This window comes from Pipra filicauda, unplaced genomic scaffold, assembly GCF_003945595.2.
Source record: "Pipra filicauda isolate LSUMZ 115617 unplaced genomic scaffold, ASM394559v2 scaffold63_size3267554_pilon, whole genome shotgun sequence".
In the NCBI taxonomy this organism is placed as follows: domain Eukaryota; kingdom Metazoa; phylum Chordata; class Aves; order Passeriformes; family Pipridae; genus Pipra; species Pipra filicauda.
The window spans coordinates 2,774,612-2,791,980 of NW_024104798.1; the positions used below are offsets into that span (position 1 = coordinate 2,774,612).

General features: G+C 40.5%; 1 protein-coding gene across 18 annotated transcripts in view; it reads left to right on the top strand.

Annotated features, from left to right (window-relative positions):
* MAGI1 (membrane associated guanylate kinase, WW and PDZ domain containing 1) overlaps positions 1-17,369 on the top strand; it is a 337,673-nt gene that overhangs the window by 156,571 nt on the left and 163,733 nt on the right. For all 18 annotated transcript variants that reach the window (XM_039388377.1, XM_027722937.2, XM_039388374.1 and 15 more), the window contains exon 2: positions 12,515-12,631. In XM_039388377.1, the coding sequence (XP_039244311.1) occupies positions 12,515-12,631 (117 nt within the window). The remainder of the gene's footprint in view (positions 1-12,514; positions 12,632-17,369) is intronic.

A 17,369-nucleotide genomic window follows, 5' to 3' on the forward strand; every position in this document is an offset into this window, starting at 1 on the left:
GACTAGCCTTTAATGTGGAGGTTACAGAAGAGAAGGGTTGCTCTATGTGCAAGAGACAGGCCTGAAAATCAGAACTTTCTTTTTTTTTTTTTTTACATGACTGTGTGTGGAAGTTGCCCTCATTCACTCTTAGTTTTGACTTTTGCCAATAAGATATAGTAGAACTTTATTAAAACCCATAACAAACTGGACTGCCGTAGTTCTTGCTTGCTTCATCCAACTCATTTATTCTGTCAGTGCTGTAAAGTCTTATTTTAGAATTTCAGTCCCATTTCCTGCACAAAAGGGAGGCCCACAATGCTGTGTATTGAATTACTTTTACAACAGAATGGTCATGTTAACACTCTCCTTTTACCACTGAGGTTTTCTCAATTTGTGTAGGTTCTCAGTCAGCTGATTGAAAAGCTTCAGCTCATGGCATTGTTTTGCTCTGAACTCTTTTAAATTCCCCATTCTTCCAGATACTTTACCGGACTATTCAACACTATCTTCCTAAATTACATTTCCAAGTAATAGCTCAGGCCATTATAGAACTAGTTTGAATCAATTTCTCTTTAAACTTGAACATGTTTTTTCAAGAAAAACATTCAATCTTGATGTAACATTTTCCAGGGATGGAGAATATCCTCCAACCCTCAGAAGACACTTGTAATGGTGAAATAAAAATAAAACAAACGTATTTGCAGTTAGAATAATTAAACAGAACTAGTCCAGTTGCTTAGATCTTGTTTTCCCTTTGTCTTCAAGACGAAATTGAAAAAAGCTGCAGTCACTTTCCCTATAAGCCAGGTTGTTTTTTAAACCAGTGTGACCTTATTATTCCATTTTTGTGGCTTCTTGTGCCTCTTGTAAAGTGTGCTTCAACAGCTCCCAACTGTTATACACGTTTTTCCATTTAAATGTTTTTTCCCAACAGATTTAGCTCATAATTATTTTCAGCTTTGAGAGCTTGACTTTCTGAATTGCAAAGCATTGTTGCCTGTGTGCTTCTTTTTGTACTGTATGCTTGTAGTTCGGTGTCTGTTCTGTGTGTACACAAGTGTGTAATTACATTTAAAATAGGAAAAAGAAAAAAGCAGGTCCATCTGAAGTTAAGCTTAGTTGTGCTCTTTGAAAATAGTGTAGTAGGAGCAGGACCTTTATTTGCTACGGATAGACCACAGCAAGTCTTGTTTCTGATTTTATTTGTTTCTTCAAAAATCTCGTTTCTGGGAAATTGCTGGAGGAAGTTGGAAAATTAACCTGTAACCCTCTGTAGATGGGTGTATTGCAGAGGAAAATAATAATTTATTTTTCTTTGGTGAGACACTGGTGCACCTGAGTGTGTATCATCCAACTACACCAGAGAACAGGCCAAAGCAGTTGGCAGATGCTTTGGACACATTATGATTTGTAGCTGGTTTCTTCCAAGAAGGCCATTTTTTATGTGATAGAGGCACTTGTAAGGGGGGGGAAAAAAAATTAAAAAAGCAGCATCAAAATTCTAGTGTTCTGACAATATCTGCATTTAGTGTGTGGTTTATGGCCTGACAATCACAGGTTCTCAGCATTAGATTTTATGTATTCAGTGCCTCTGGAAATGAGGCTGTTAATATTGACATGTGCCCCGGAGCCCGTGAGGTCAGAGTGAAAAACTGTAATGCTGTGATTAGTATTCAGAGGTGACCTGGCTGGGCAATATGGGAGTTTGTCCCTCCAGCAATCAAGGAGGAACAAGAATGACTTGACTGCTGAAGGAGTTTGAGGTTTAAAAAAGAGCAGCGAAACCTACTATCCATGCCTAAATTATGGAGAAAAGCAAGCAAAAAATCAAAGAATACGAATAGCTACTTAAAATCCCCCAATTCTGGCATATGTGTAACTTTTTTCCCATTTTTCTGGAAGAACCAAATGCTGTATTTAGGGAATGGGTTTCAGATTTTGCAAATATTTTCCTAGTGCCATTCTAGAAAATGAGTTTGTTGGCATATTGTTATGTGGGGCTTGTTCTGCTAAAGCATTGTAATGCCGTCTGTTTCTCAAGCTGATTTGGCTTTTACAGCTCAAATATTATATCCTGCTTTTAGAACATATGGTAACTCCTTTCAGGAGACATACAGAGATATGCATCTCATTTCCAGAAGCGGGTCGTTTCCTTGGAGTGAAAGACTGCAAGTGCCTTTCGTCTTGATTTTCCTTTTCTTACTGTTCGAGCTAGACTTTCTTCTTCACCCCATGCCCTACTTCTGCTGCCTCCCATAAGCCCTCCCTGCATCCCAGAAAAGGCAAGGCTTGCTGGCAGCTCGAGACTCGGAGTGAAGGAAAAGAAACAACGCTCCCTTATCCAGGTTGCTTCACACAACACAGTTGTACAGAGTAGGTGTCAGTGACAAACGCTGTTGTGTGGCTCCCAGGCAGGCTGTGTGTTCCTGATGAGGTATGACCGGAAGGTTGGGTTGCTCACATAGCCTGGTCTGTGTTCATTGATGGAAAGGCTCAGCGCAGACGGGGCGTGAGCCGCTCAGCCTCAATCTTTCAGAGCCGCTCGTGGAAAGAGGCTGCATCCCATGGCACTCTCTTACAATGGCTTCATTCTGCATTCACTTCAGTTGTGTAGGAGGGATTTTTTTATTTTCTTTCTTACTTTTTTTTTTTTTTTTAAAAAAGCCTACGTGGCAGCATCAACGATTCTTGCCACTATTGACCGCTCCGTACTCCTCATTGCTCTTTCTTGCTGGAACACGCAGTGCAAAATGCCCCAACACAGCAGTGTCTTTGTGTGGCAAGACAGAAAGCCTTCCTCAGAGGAATGTCTCTGCTTCTCTAAGTTCACCTCTGGGTCTGGCTTTCTGCAAAGTTTTGCAGAGCTGAGGCTTTGCTCAGGGCGCTTGGTTTAAGGTCACTGCCAAGAGGAAGCATTTATGGACATAGCTTTAATGTTGCAGCTTGACTGTCAGTCAACTCTGGTTCAACACTGATCTGGCCACAGAACTGTCTAAAGTATTTAGCATGATGCTAATCCAAATTTCATTGAAAACAGGTCTAGAGAATGTTGCATTACTTTGTTCTTTGCACACTTACCTCCCTGAGCTTTCCTGTGAAAACATTGATCAGTATTAATGTTAATATTAATGGCTGTTAATCAGGATTGTAGTTTTATCTTGGAGATTTTTCATTTTATTAGGAAAATATTCTGCATTTGTCATCCCAGTAGGTCCCTTCTCTCACCTTGGCTCATCTTGCTCTCTACTGTCATTCCCAGAGACCACCTGACACTCTGGACTCTCTCCTTGTGGTGTGTCTATGGATTCTTCAAAGTGAACAAGGAAAACAAAAAGCTGAGGCAAGAGTTTGGGAGCTTGCAGCATTTTTTGAGAATGGCACGGAGGGAAGAAAAGAGGTCTCCTATGAGTCAGTAGCAGTGTAGGAGTGGTTAATCTCCAGCTCTTAATAGTTAGTTGGGTTCATAATTAACTATGCCTGTGAAGCACCCTGGCTGGCTCTACATCTGCCAGCATCCATATGGATGGAAGCACCAGTGTCATGTTTCTGAAGCTCTGTGCCTGGCCAGTTCAAATGTGTTTTAGAGGTATCTAAGGCCAGCACTCATTACTGCTGCTGACCTTTCTTTTTCCCTTTTCTATTCGTCATGTGCTCTTGCTGTTGAGCTGCATGTTTTCAGCTACCCATATTTTTACATCACATGTATCAGATTTTTCCCTCCTTAGACTTCACTGGGGCAGATATGGTTGCCACTTTGTCTGGAGAAATGTCATCATTTATTTAGTGTTGTGGTGCTTCGGGATCCATATGGACACAAAAGGGGTATCACATGATTTAAGAAGAGAGGAGCAGAAAATGTTCTCATATTCTTCTTCATGCTGTTACTTTAAGGCAGGATCCCTCTGCATTGAAACCTGCTGTAGCCTGTAGCAAAGCTGTGGCAAAGATCAACAGCATCAAGTTTTTGCTTCATGTGAACACAAACTTTAGCAATCCCCAGTAATTTGTGTCACCTGCCAACACTGACCTGCTCAGGCACAGGAAAAAAGCCAAACTCAAACCTCAGTATTTTGTGGAAGAGAGTAATAAAATAGTTCCTTCTTGAGATAGAAAGATCTGATTTGTCTGCCTGTAGCAGACCATGCTCCCCTTCTGGGGGTGCCATCGTGGCTGTGTGGCCTCCCTCTATCCCAGGTCAGGGTTATCCTGGGCTGCAAAGATGTTGGAGGGTGAAGGAAAGTTTCTTCCCCAAGAGCTTCAAGAATTCAGGGCTGGAACTTTGAGGATGCCAGAAGCTTGAAGAGGCCAAAGGTGGAGTAAGGCTTGGCTTACTGCTGGATTTGCTGGTATTGATGGCCTGAATTCCGCTGGGGGCAACAGAAGTTTGATTGTCACGAATGTTCAAAATTTTCAGGCCTGGTGTATAAATAACAATATTTTTTTCTTTTCAACCTCCAAGGCTGAGCTCTGTGGGTTTTTCTGGCACTTCTCAACTGAAAGGCTATTTGTTTAAATTTGCAGTAGAAACGTGAATCCCTATTAATGCACAGAAAATAAGGGGTAGCGCCCTGTGAATGCAGTAGATGAGGTGAGGTGCTCGTAGAATAGTTTCACCAGGGATTTATGATCTGTTAAGTGCATTTCTGTAGCAGCAAATGCTGAATTACCACTTCAGTGTTGGTTCATTCACCCATGCAGGTTGAGAGTGATACCAAAGGTACCGTGCCAAGAAAGCTCTTGGTTACGCCTGATTCTGAACACGACCCGAAAGTTTTGAGTGAATACATCTCCTTCAGATTCGCAGCTTACACCTAAAATAATATTTTAAGAAGTTCTGTTAGTAATAAAGTAACAAGTGTTATTCATTCTCCAGACAGGAATTACTAGCTGCACTGAAGTGCTCGCTGCTGATTCAGCAGCCAGGCTGCTGCTGAAGCCTTAACCATGCTCCATCAAAGTGGAGTTTTATTGCTGTGTAGGTAGTTCATCCTGTAACTTTGTGCAATTCTTTATGGCAGAACCCTCCAGCTTATCATAATTTCCTTCCACTGGAAGGCTTTTGCAATGGATGAGGCTTTGTTGTTCTGAGAAGGTTTTAAAGCATAAAAATTGGGAAGCGTTTTATGTTTTACTTCAAGAGGTGGGTAAAGGATGAGCAGTTATTTTGCTTTGGTTGTGGCATGGATTTGTTAGAATAATGGCAGCATCCAGGCTCTGATCTGAGCAATTCTTCTGTGTGCAGTCTGGCTCTAGGAGGCTGGTACAAATTACAGTAATATACTGGCTTTGACTGGGTGTGTAGCATTTCCAACAGAGATCCGGTTTGTACCCTCAGACCAGTAGTTTTTCTCACCAGAGACTGTCCATGCTGGAATGGAAGCAATCATTGACAATAACAGATGACGTTATTGAAGTTTTTATGGGGAACATCCAAACATCTGGACTTTATAGTACTGGTATTGGTCCCCAGCAATAAAAGTTCATTGGTGTTTTTGTTTGTTTGTTTAGAAGAAAAAAAGAGGAGAAAATGGAATTGGGATCAAATTAGTTGTTTGCTGAGCCATGTTAATTGTTAAGCTGAAACTCCCATGGCAATGTTTATATATCAGTTTAGAACACTGAGCCATAAAAGGTTTTTAAGTTTACTTGTGTTAGGAAAATGTAGTAGCAATTAATTTACCAACATGTTACGGGTTTACAAGGTGCCTTCATTTCATGGGTGACTGGAAGACAGAACATGCTTAGTATATATTGAATTTAAGAAGCCACATGAATGCTTAAGGCTTTTAAACTGGATGTTTGTGCTTTGTGATCTTATTTGAACTCTGGCCAACCATGATGAATGTTTTCTTGTATCTTTGACCTCACAAGAGACATGAAATAACAAATGTAGGTACTGGACTTTATTTACTTATTTACTTAGTAGTTAAAACAAGAAAGCAAACAAAACCATGATGTATTACACCTCTTCTCCCCAGCACCCCCTTGACAAATGGCTGTAGGAACAGTGCTAAACTGTGACCTTAAAGCCACAGGCGTAATGAAACTGTGATCTGACAGATGTGACAGACTCATCTTACATAAATCACTCTCTTTTGTCACTGCTGGCATATGGCCAATGAATCTTCTAATTATTGAATGGCTTTTATAGCCCCATTATTTATAATCACTTTTGGACAGCAGCTGGAAGACAAGGATGGGACAGACTGAAACGATGTAGCACAAACTATTATCATTTCTATAACAACTGCTGGGATTAGGAATGTTTTCTGATGATGTGGTTACCAGTGCAGTCTTGTTACATGATAAAAATCTACTCAGCCTTCATTTTTAAGATGGGTTGCTGCCTCCAGTACCTTACTATGAAAATTATCCTATTAATTGATCCAGAAATAGAATAATAAGAATCTCTCCAGGCATTAACAAAATATATGTGTGAGTCTCAGGGCCACCTTTTCACAAGGACTTGATGAAAATCCATTGCAAGTATTAGTAAGAGACAGTGATGGTACCCTGGCACTATTGTTGTGCTAAGTGCTGTATGGAAAAGTTTTAAGAACTGTCTTCTGCTTCTCAGGAGCCCTGTCTACACCCCACTTTTTAGTAAGGATTTAACAACAGATTGAGAAGTTGTCTTGAGTTACATTATTAATGTTTTAATATTTCTTAAAAAAATGTGGTTTTTTTTAAGGGAGTTGATAGATTTATAACCGGGTTACTTAATGTACTTTATAGTTAAGGGGAACTATTTTGCCTCTAATTGTAGATGAGTTTGTGTTGAGTGCCTTCTGCTAGGAGCAGCAGCCCTGGAAAGAGGAGCATGAGAGAAGTCACCCAACCACGAAGGCCAGTCAGCTGAGATTTCAAGTCCACTTGCTGCTTTAAAAAATGTGAGCTGCAGGTTCTCTGCTCATGCCTCTAAACGAGCAAGGTTTGGGGTTTTTTGTTTGGTTTTTGTAGGGTTTTTTTCCTCTTTTCTACAGTTCTGCGTTTTGTAGCACAGAAGTAAAACCCTGCCAGCCATGGTAACTTATTAGTGTTTGTTAAATACCTCCAGATAGAGATCTTCAGATGAAAGACAGTATGTTACAATCAGGGGTTTATACTGCAAATCCAGCATGTGTCTTTAAAAAATTGAATCCTTCCCTCTCAATGTAGACATCAGGGCGGCGAGAGAGAGCCTTAATCCAGATGACTCTATTGCACTTTTATCCCTTTAGTGAGGCCTTTAACCTTTCATTGCTTCATGGCCCTGTTGTTTTGAAATGGTCTTTGTCTGCCCAGAGAGAATCCCTCTGCTAAAGACGCCTTTAAACAGAGTTCCTGACAAGAGAGGGGGCATTCTGCTGCAATTCAGGAATGGAAAATGGATTTTTCCAGTTCAGATGCTATCAGCCCCTGTGAATGTAGCAATTGATAGCCTTCCCAAAGAAGGGTAAAGCAAAAAAATATATACTGGTGTAATCTGCTTACAGGAGTGTAATATAGGTCAGGGACCAGTGTGTCCCGGGCTTGACCCTGACCCATCTTTGCACGAGCACCTATAGGCTCTGTCAGAGTATGGCTCTTTATCAGGATTATCTATGACCATCTCTAAACATAAATGGGATAAAACAGCTGCAGTAATTAATATAAACTATAAAATGATACTTTCCAAAGGCATAAAACATGAGTTTAAAATATATCTTCAGAATACACATATTGCGCAGTTCTGGCATAGTCTCTCCACCAGCTGGCAGGAAGGTGCTGGCAGCCTTGCGATGTTCACACTCAGCTTTTTCTTGGAAAAAAAAAAATCAGGTTTTGCTTGGTCACTTATGCAGTCTGCTTTCCTTATTGCAAGCCAAGATGTCAATAAGGCAAGAGGCTTTCAGCCCCCAGGTCTGTACTGCTGCTCGGTGGTGGGATTGCTCTCAAAGAGAGGATGTTCTCACAGAGCAAAGATGGTGCTGGATGATCCCACGTGCATCTTTCTTCCTGTAGAAAGTGGGAATTGTAGCAGTAAGTGTCAGAGCACAGCTTCTCGAGTGACTTCATATCAGGTAACTGTTGGAGGACAAATGTGTGACAGAATTGCAGGTTTGAAAATAATGTGTTTAGAAAAAGTCAATATATTTCATTAATCACAAAACCATCTAAGGTACATTTTGAGCTGCACAAAACTGACAAGGAGGGTTTATTGTTTCTCAGAAAACCATATGTCAGTAAATATTTTTTTTCTGTGACAGATGTTTCCCCCTTGAGTTTCCTTTTACTACGCAAATATTGGTGTTGTGATGTAGTGGTGGGGGAGGATGATTGTTGTTCTCTAAAATACAGTATAATAATTAAGAATAACTGAGAAAAGCAGCCATTTAGTGAGTTGCTCTTTGTTTCATTCAAAGGTAGGGAAGGATTCAGATAATAAAATGGAAACATCGCAAATTTGGAGTAGTACTATGGGGAGAGAAGCAGTGAAAAGCTGGTTCTCTGACTGTATCTTTACATGAAATAGGGGCATTGGTTTTGTTCAGTGGGGAAAAAAGGGGACAGAAACTGTTGCAAGAGCAACAAAAACCTTTGAACATGTTTTACTTATGAAAGTTTGTAAATTTTGATGAGTTTTGCATTTTTTCGTATGTTTCATTTTCTAAAGCTACATTTATCAGCCTAATTTTGATTACAGAAATAACAAAGTGATTTTTCTGTGTGCAAATAAGTGATTTTCAGCATGTCCTGGCCAGCAGGAAGGAAGAGCTGAGCAGTGGGTCTTCAGACCTGTATCCTCTGCTTTCGAAAACTGCTGGTTTTGGGTTGTCTCTCTTGTTCCTCCATTATTATCACTGTTGGACCCCTTCACATGCTTTAGCAGAGAAGAACAAATCTCAAAAGAGTAAATGTAAAATCCAGTCTCCATGAGAACAGAGGAGTATTTTGAAGGGCAGTATATACTTCTGGTTAACACAGCTCATCTCTAAGGAAACTGGTACCAGGTATTTTCTTGAGCACAACTTACACATGGATTTAGATTTTACAAAAGGAGGACTTTTGCGTAAAGGCAGGAGGTTCTGGGCATCTGCCCATCCACCCAACCTGGTGGTGGCTGGTGTCTGGACAGAAGCCATCAGAGGGTGAGGCTTGTTCTCAGGGTGAGTTTGCACAAGCCAGCGGTGCCCTTGAGGATCAGAATGAATTTTGCTGCTATGATTTGCACAGAGGAGGTTGCTGAAATGTCGCTGGCATATTTTTTAGGTTCTCAGGGATTATGGGTGCATACCTTTCAGGCTCAGAGTATATCAGAGTTCATAAACTTGCATCTACCACTAGAATCTACTAAATAATGCCAGTACCAAGAACATGCCCTCTCAGCTTTGAGGAGATTCTTGGGAAAGATCAGAGTGGAGTGAAACATTTGAAATGGTAAAGAATCCAACATGTTCCAGGCTGGATCCCTTTGGCAGCTTTCTACATAGAGTTAGTTTCTGTGTCAGCTCATTTTCTTCTGCCATGTAGTGGAGTGAGCTGAGTGGGGTGAACCTGCTTGTACTCACAGCTGTGGTTTCAGCCACTGCAGAACAGAGATTGTCAGGGCTGCAAGAAGACTTTATTCTTGTCAAGACTTTTCTGGAATTTAGCAACAGGAATGTAGCTTAGCAAGCTTTTTTGGGGTTGGGTTTTTTTTCACCTTTTTTTTCTTTCCCGCTTAAAATAAATGTAATAGAAATAAGCATCGCTGTGAGCTCCCTGAGGGGACACTCATGTGAGTGCAAGTATTTCTACAGCCCCTGTTTTTGCAACTGCCTTCTAAACTAGTGCTTCAGTGACTCAGCTGGGAAATCCCAGCTACTGCATAAACCAAATAACCAAACTTTCCAGCGGGGCCATAATAGACTGAGATGCTAGATGGAATGGGCACAGAGGGAAGCTAAAAGCAGGTATCATCAGTAAATTGCATATTTTCTGTGGTCAAACAAGCCCTAGCTCAGCAGAGCTTTTTCACCTCAAGATATTATTTTGCCATAAATCATTGAACCAGGGATCACACAGTATTTTGGGAGAAAGTTTACGTTATGTGATACATGCAGTTCAGTGCATTAATTTCTCCACTGGAATAAACCCTTGCATTATGTCCAAACTGTTTGTCATAGTTATCCATTTTTGCTAGGAAAAACCACCTTGTGCAAAGAAAAATATGGACTGTTTAGTTAAAAGATAAAGAACTGCTTTATTATTTCAGCAGGTACTCTTTTTGTTGTGCCCAGTCTCCCTCTGGAGTAAAACAATGTGATATGAAATCAAACATCTGAGGTTTGGAAAGTCAGCTCTGATATTGAAAAACTGTAGCCCACAGGTCTACGAAACCCTCCAGGTGCCTCCTATGTGGGAAACCAGTTTTATGGTGTAATAACTGGAGACCTTTTGTTAGAAAATGGGTTGATAATCTGCTCTTGGAGTGAGGGATGTTGCTGGGGTCACTCAGGAAAGTGTGTTGAGCCAATTATATCTCCCTTAATTTCAGTTTTGTTGTTTGAGTAGTTTCTGTAATGAGCATCTTGGTCTTTAAAAATTTTCCTTCTGTTAATAGCTGCCTGAGCCTTCCTTTCTTCAGTAAGAGATTTAATTAAACAAAAAAGCTGTCAGGAGAACATAAATACAAATCACGTAGTTATTTTTAAAATTTGACTTAGTACTGCAGAGTACAGAGTGGGGTTTTTTGTGTTTAGTTTTGTTTCTAAACCAACATCAATGTTAAAATGTTGCAGGGCTGCAGTAGGCGGGTAGGCTGATCCTGTCCATGGGCATGTCACAGTTTCCACTTGCTCATGTCACCCTTTGCCTGGTGCTGCTGCCAGCTCCCTATCCCACCATCCAACTGCACTCCATTGCAGTATTATTATTCTTGATTTGCTCTGCAGTGATTCCTAGAGGCTCCAGCCAGGAATCTGTGCAACTGTGGTGCTATGTTCAGTGTCCAGAAGCACTGAGATGATCTCTGCATTACATACTCAATAATCCAAAAAAATCATAATGCAAATGATAAAAAACCACAGAAACAGCTGCAGTGGTTCAGCCTGAGGTCCATGTAGTCCAGCATTTTGGCTCCAGCTGAGGCCATAATTAAGATGCCTGGCAAAGGAAAGGAAAAGAGCAAGATATTTGATATTCCCCCACTTCTTTCCCAGGTTTCCCAGCCACCAGCAATTAATTTTCAGCTCAAGGGATTTCCTACACCCCCTTCTTTTCAAGGCCATGTTGGATGGGGCATTGAGTAACCTGGTCTAATGGAAGGTGTCCCTGCCCATAGCAGGGGATGAGAACAAGATGATCTTTAAGGTCCCTTCCAACCTGTTCTAAATCCGTTCCAAACCACTCTATGATTCTACAACCCCCAGTGGGTCTGTCTTTTCCATTTCCCCTTGAGTCTCCTCAATAACCTTGTTGCACTGAAAGTGCTCTCCAGTGAGATCTGCACAGCCTGTGTGAACTACTGCCCTTGCTGCATGATTTTGAACCGGGCTCCCATTACCTTTCCTTGGTGTCTCCCAGTCCTTGTGTTGGGAGAGGCAGGGAGTGCCCAGTCCCCAGCTGACCTCGGGACATGTTGGAGGCCGATGTCCACAACAGGCTGCAGCATCCCAGCCCACTGTCTTGGTCCTTGTGTTGCAACTGCTCCTGGCTTTGATCATCCTGGTTTCATTTTTTGGAAGCTTTTCCAGTGTTTTTTTCTTTCCTTTTTAGAAGAGTTTCTATCCCTGTTTTTGCTCTTCAGTCAAATTAATGTCAATGTTATTCCCTATTCCCATCTTGGAAATATTTTGAGGGGAAAGACTTCATTAAGTTTCTTCACCTTATATGTGCTGTTACAAGAAAGGATTTGATATTCAGCAACTGGCATTGATCATTAACAGCTACATTTTTTTTTTTGGTTGTTGTTTTATTTTTAACTCATTTATCTTATTCTGGCACACTTCTGAAAGTGTTCAAAACTGAATGGGGGAATAAATACATTTAAGTGAAAAGCATTGGATGCTATTTTGTTGTTTTTAAGGACTTTGGCTCTTAACTCCTTCAGTCTATTCTTTCCTAACTCCTGCTGTGGGCTGTAGTAGATACTAATACAAAGTATAGCACTTATTTGATTTTGTACCACGTTCAGCTTTATTAGTACCTCCAATGGGAGCAGCTTTTGCCTTCTGTCTGTCTGCCCAGCTCACCCTCCAGTGAGTTGCAAAAGCAATACTCTACCTTTTTTATTTTTCTTTTTTCCCATCATCTGTCTTTCTCCATTTGCTCAGACAAATAAGTAATAAAAGGGAATGATGATCTGTTTAACACCACAGGAAGAAAGATGCATTATGAGACAAGAGAGACCTCTTGTTTACAGCGAGTTATTTTTGGTAATTAGCCATTTGTAGAGGAAGATGAGCCTCCGCTCGTAAAGTCAGCATGGCATAATTTAGGGGACTCTGAATGGAAATCTAACATTTGCCTCAATTGGAAATGTTAATTGTGTGCATTTAGAAATAAATAAATGGCTGTTTTTTCTTTGCAGGAAGCAGACTGAACAAAGATCTGCGACATTATCTCAACCAGAGGTTTCAGAAAGGATCGCCGGATCACGACTTGCAGCAGACTATTAGAGACAACCTTTATCGCCATGCTGTGCCTTGTAAGTAACAAAACCTCGGCCTGGTGGACTACACATAGTTGAATTCCATCTTTGTTTTTGAGGAGCCTTTCTGTGGTGGTGTGCACGGCTCTGGGGGAGACTGTTTTCAGCTTGGGCAGACTTCCATGTGTGGCAGCAGACAGGGTTCAGGTTGAAAAGGAAAATGACTCATCCCCGAACTCTGCTTTTTTGATTACCTTTTTGGAACAGTTGATGGTTTGATGCAAGCCCTTGATGCCTGCTTTGGAGAAAATCCCTAAAAAAACTGCCATAAAGTGAGTGCTTGCCATAGAAGCAGTCTATATTAATATCATGATGGTGAATGTTCCTTATTGGTTTGAAACCTATGAATAAAAAAACTGCTCCTATTTTTGTTTCCTTAGCAGAACTTTATTTCTGATGCTTATTTAACTTGTAGAATTGAACAGTGTTTTATGGCTGGGTGCCATTGTAGCAGACAACTGCCAGTGTTGGAAGGTTGTCCTTGATTCACATAGGAGATAAGCAGCAAAAGTTAGTAAAGCTGAGAAAAAAATGCTCACTTTCACTCAAAAAAAACCCCCAAAAAACCAAGCAGGAGAAAACCTGAGAAGTCTGGAGCGTGGTAATCTTTAGAAGGTCAGAATCGTTACTCAAAATGAGACTGTCCTTGGCATTTTGGGAAGACATACAAAGTGTGGAGAGTGATCCTACTTTGTTTCACCTCTGTTTGACATTCTTCAGCTGCCAGGGGACACTATTGTAAAGAAAAGGTTTTTCTGCTTAGCCTGGATGAGCTGTGGGAATAATGGTATGCCTTTCAGATCAGAATGGGATAAGAACTAGTAAACATCTTAGTTACAAGATACTGAAATGAACAGCAAAATATTTTGAAGTTTTCTCTCTGTGTGAATCGGAGATTGTTTATCCTGGTAGATACATAAATACTGAATAATTATGTTGCAACTCAAAAATAAGTATTTGCCAACAAAAATCACATAATGGTGCACAAAATAATCACCATTTTCAGTCAGTGCTGCATAAAGAAGAGCTGTGTAAGACCACAGTTAAAATTGGGTGGTAACACTGATAAATGTTGATTCTTCAAATGGCAGATGCTGTTATAACACCATTGAGTTTATTCTCATTTTATCAGTGAAAAGTGTGAAACAAATTAGGTTTAAAGTGCTGTGCACGGACATAAAGAATAAATATGAATTATTATTTCCTATTGAACACTTCCATTTTCCATTTTGTCAACGTGAAATATGATTATTTTTCAATCACCTAACTTGCCAGGCTGCAGATTTTTAAAGCACAGTGCAAAAAGTGCCTTCCAGGAGAGCACATGCAGTGTTAGGCTTGGGAGATGCAATGTTGTGATACTAATGTCCTTCTGCCGTTGTGTTATATTTCATTTCCTAAAGCAGCAAATAAAGCAAATGAGTGTAAGTTCTGGGGAAGCATTTTACACGTTACCAAGGTTACATTTTTTAAATACTTTCCATTGATTCTTTTTTTTGATTTTTTGAACTTGATGGTAAGTTAAACTGCTTGGACTTGCTAAAGACTTTTGATTTAAAAGTAAGAGCAGTGAAAGTGATTCCTGCCTTTTAGAAACAGCTGAGGGAGACATGGCTTGTTGTTGTATTAATAGGAACATCAGTATTTATGTTCCACTTATGAAACAAGTGGAATATCTGAGCATGGTGTTAGTTATTGTGTGTCTTCATACTTGTCAGGCGGGTAGCATTTAATTTTTTCTTCATGTACTGTGGGAAGGGCATTAGAAGTATTTAAGAATTATGCTAATATTCATATGTGACTTTGAATGAGATTGACCCGTGGACGGTGGGTGGGGATGCTTTACAAGTCTGGAGATTAATCTGGCTGTACGCTCATATTTTTATTCCTTGCTACATGTGACCAGTAAATCCAGAGCCCTGGACCAATCTCTAGTGCTAATGGATTATGAAGCCTTGTATTTTGAAAATGGAATTCCCTGCTGATTATGTGGTAAACACAAACAAGAATACAAGGTCACTTGGACTGAGCATGCTTGGCCAGACAGCTGCTTTTTATTGCACTAATATAAGGGCTAAATGAAGTGATAAGTAGTAAATGAAAAATGGAGAAAGGTGAAATTAACCAGTTCTTCCCTAGAAATTCTGGTAAGAATACCATGGGATTCAGCTCTGACTGGTTTGGTACAGGTGGTGAGAAAAACCAGAGGGCTTCTGTTTCTCACACAGACACTGGTTGTGCTTGGCTGACTTGGGGACTGAGTGAAGGCACAGCTGTAGCTTTTGTAGAAGACAGAAGTCAAGCAGAGGGGAGGAAAGATGCAGCAAGTTTGACTCGACCTCGTTATTTCATATGACAATAACAGACTCTTAAGCATAATTTAGATTTTTTTTCTTTAGGAGAGTTGGTTAAGAGTTCAATTTATTTTCTGGTGAACCATTCAGGGATGATGTCATGTCCCAAAGGCAATGTGAGCATTGCCTATAGGGGTGACATGGGATGGTTTTCTGAGAGGATTTGATCTCTAAATGTGGTAACTATCATAAAGAAATGAGACATTGAAATGGACCCAAAGGTGACATATTATTGAAATAAATAGATGAACCACACACATATTTTTGCAAACCAAAGTCTTCCCCTGCTCCTCAGTACCATCTGCCCCTCTGGCACTTCCTCTGAGTCCTCAGCTCCCAGCTCCCCACTGAGTTGATTCTTTTCTGCCACGTTCTGTAGTAAACAACAGCTGTGACAAGATTCCAGGTGGCCTCCAAGTTTGGTTGTTGTGAGTCGCAAGTGCTCTGCTGTTACTATCACATCAAACCCACGGGTTTATTTACAGACCCAAAGCATTCTCCTCTGAATTCACAACTTGAGCATCATAAGCTAGGACCAAGACAGAGTAAGGAAGAGGCAGGACACTTGGTTTATGTACTTGGATGGTGCATAAGTGGTTATAATGCCACGCTATGGGCAAATCTTTGAAGGAGTTAGTGTAGTTCAGCCACTGAACTAGCTTTTATAAGTGAAATAACACTGTGTGTTATTTCCTTGACTTTCTTCCTCAGGCTCTCATTTCACTGTAAAATTCACATGCTGGGTCAGAGACTTTAGTTTAGAATATTTGTGTCTTTTGCATAAGAAAAATCAGAATTTTAAAACTTGAGCAAAGTTTTTCTCATATATATTTAGACGAATTACTGTTTGTGTTCGTAGCATGTAGGATCCTGTGTCAAAACTAGAAAATAAACCTTAAATACATCATCCAGATTAGCAAATTGTTGATCCAATCTCTAGCTACCCCTTTGCCCTGTTTTGTTGAAGCACCACATTTTTCTTTTGTTTTGATGTGCCTGATGAAAATGACTAAAGTAATGCTCTGTTTGTGGGATAGTTAATGGCTCCATTGAGCTTGGAGTATACTGTGAGTTGGCAACAATTCCATGATTACCCCTTGGCCATGACTGTACCAGAAGTGCTTTGACTGATGCAAAGACTTGGCCTACACCTTATTTCTGGTGTGGATTTCACTTATTGTAGCTCAACTTTGCCAGCCCAAACACTGAGGAGCAAAAGGGCAGGTTTATCAACTGTGTGAGGCATCTTGTTGGGGTGCGTCTGAGTCCACCTGTGCTAACAGAAGTTGGTGTGACTTGCATCACACCTGATTTGGGGGAGACTGAGAGCTGGTGATGTGGAGCGTGTTGACATCCTGGCTTTAGGTTTCAGAGAGCGTTTCCAGGAGCAGAGCTTCCCCAAACAGGATTGTTGTATGTGAAGATTTGCCTAGTGGAAAATGTGATTGATTAGTTGGAAGTACATGTAAGAGTATATCCATTTAATAGGTGTTTCCATGTAGTCCTACCTTGGGATATCTGTGCAATAGTGTTAATTAAGGAAGATATGTGATAGCAACTCACTTTAAGGTACTAATGCAACAGCGTGTCTAAACCACTGTTCACAGTAGGCTGAACAGACAGGATTATCTTCCTCTTTTTGAAATGATGGTAGAGGGCATCTGTTTAACATAAACAAGCAGTACTGGCCATTTGTCCTAGTTGCTTATTCTCAACAAGCTGACAGCAGTTTTCTTCTCAGAGTGCATCAACAAGAATCAGAGAGATGATATTATTTCCATAAAGCTTAGCTCAGCATGTTGGGGGTTTTTTTTCCACTTACTTGATTCTTCACTTGTTTCAGTCCTGTCTGACATGCAGAGGCAGCTGTGATGGGTCTTGTATCTGTCTTGATTTGCCAAAGTAAAGGAGCAGACATGACTGAAATAACAGCTCATGGGTCCCCTCCCTATTCATGTGTATTCTGTATTTACCTTATTTCAGTAGTGTACCATTCCTTTCTTTGCCAGGCCTTCAGAAGCAAAACATCTTTTTGATGGCAGATGAAATGGGGACAGTGCTGTGGCTACCACAGAGTTAAGTCTTAGATGTCACACTAGATACTATATGGCATTCTTTTCTTGTTTTTCCCCTCTTCTTCACAAAATTGGCTTTTAAACCTTCAGGAGGTCGTCATTCAACAGTTGATTCGCTTTCCCAAAACAAGTACATGCCCTGGGATTAATTGGCTGGAGATGTGAACATTAGAGATTTACCACTTTCATTTCTGCTGTCTGTTCTCTCACCTTCCCAGAGTTTGATCTGTTCCTCTGTCTTCAATTACAGAACAGTAGCTCCAACTCTTGTGGTTAGTCTTATAGGAGAGTGTGGAGGAAAATGGA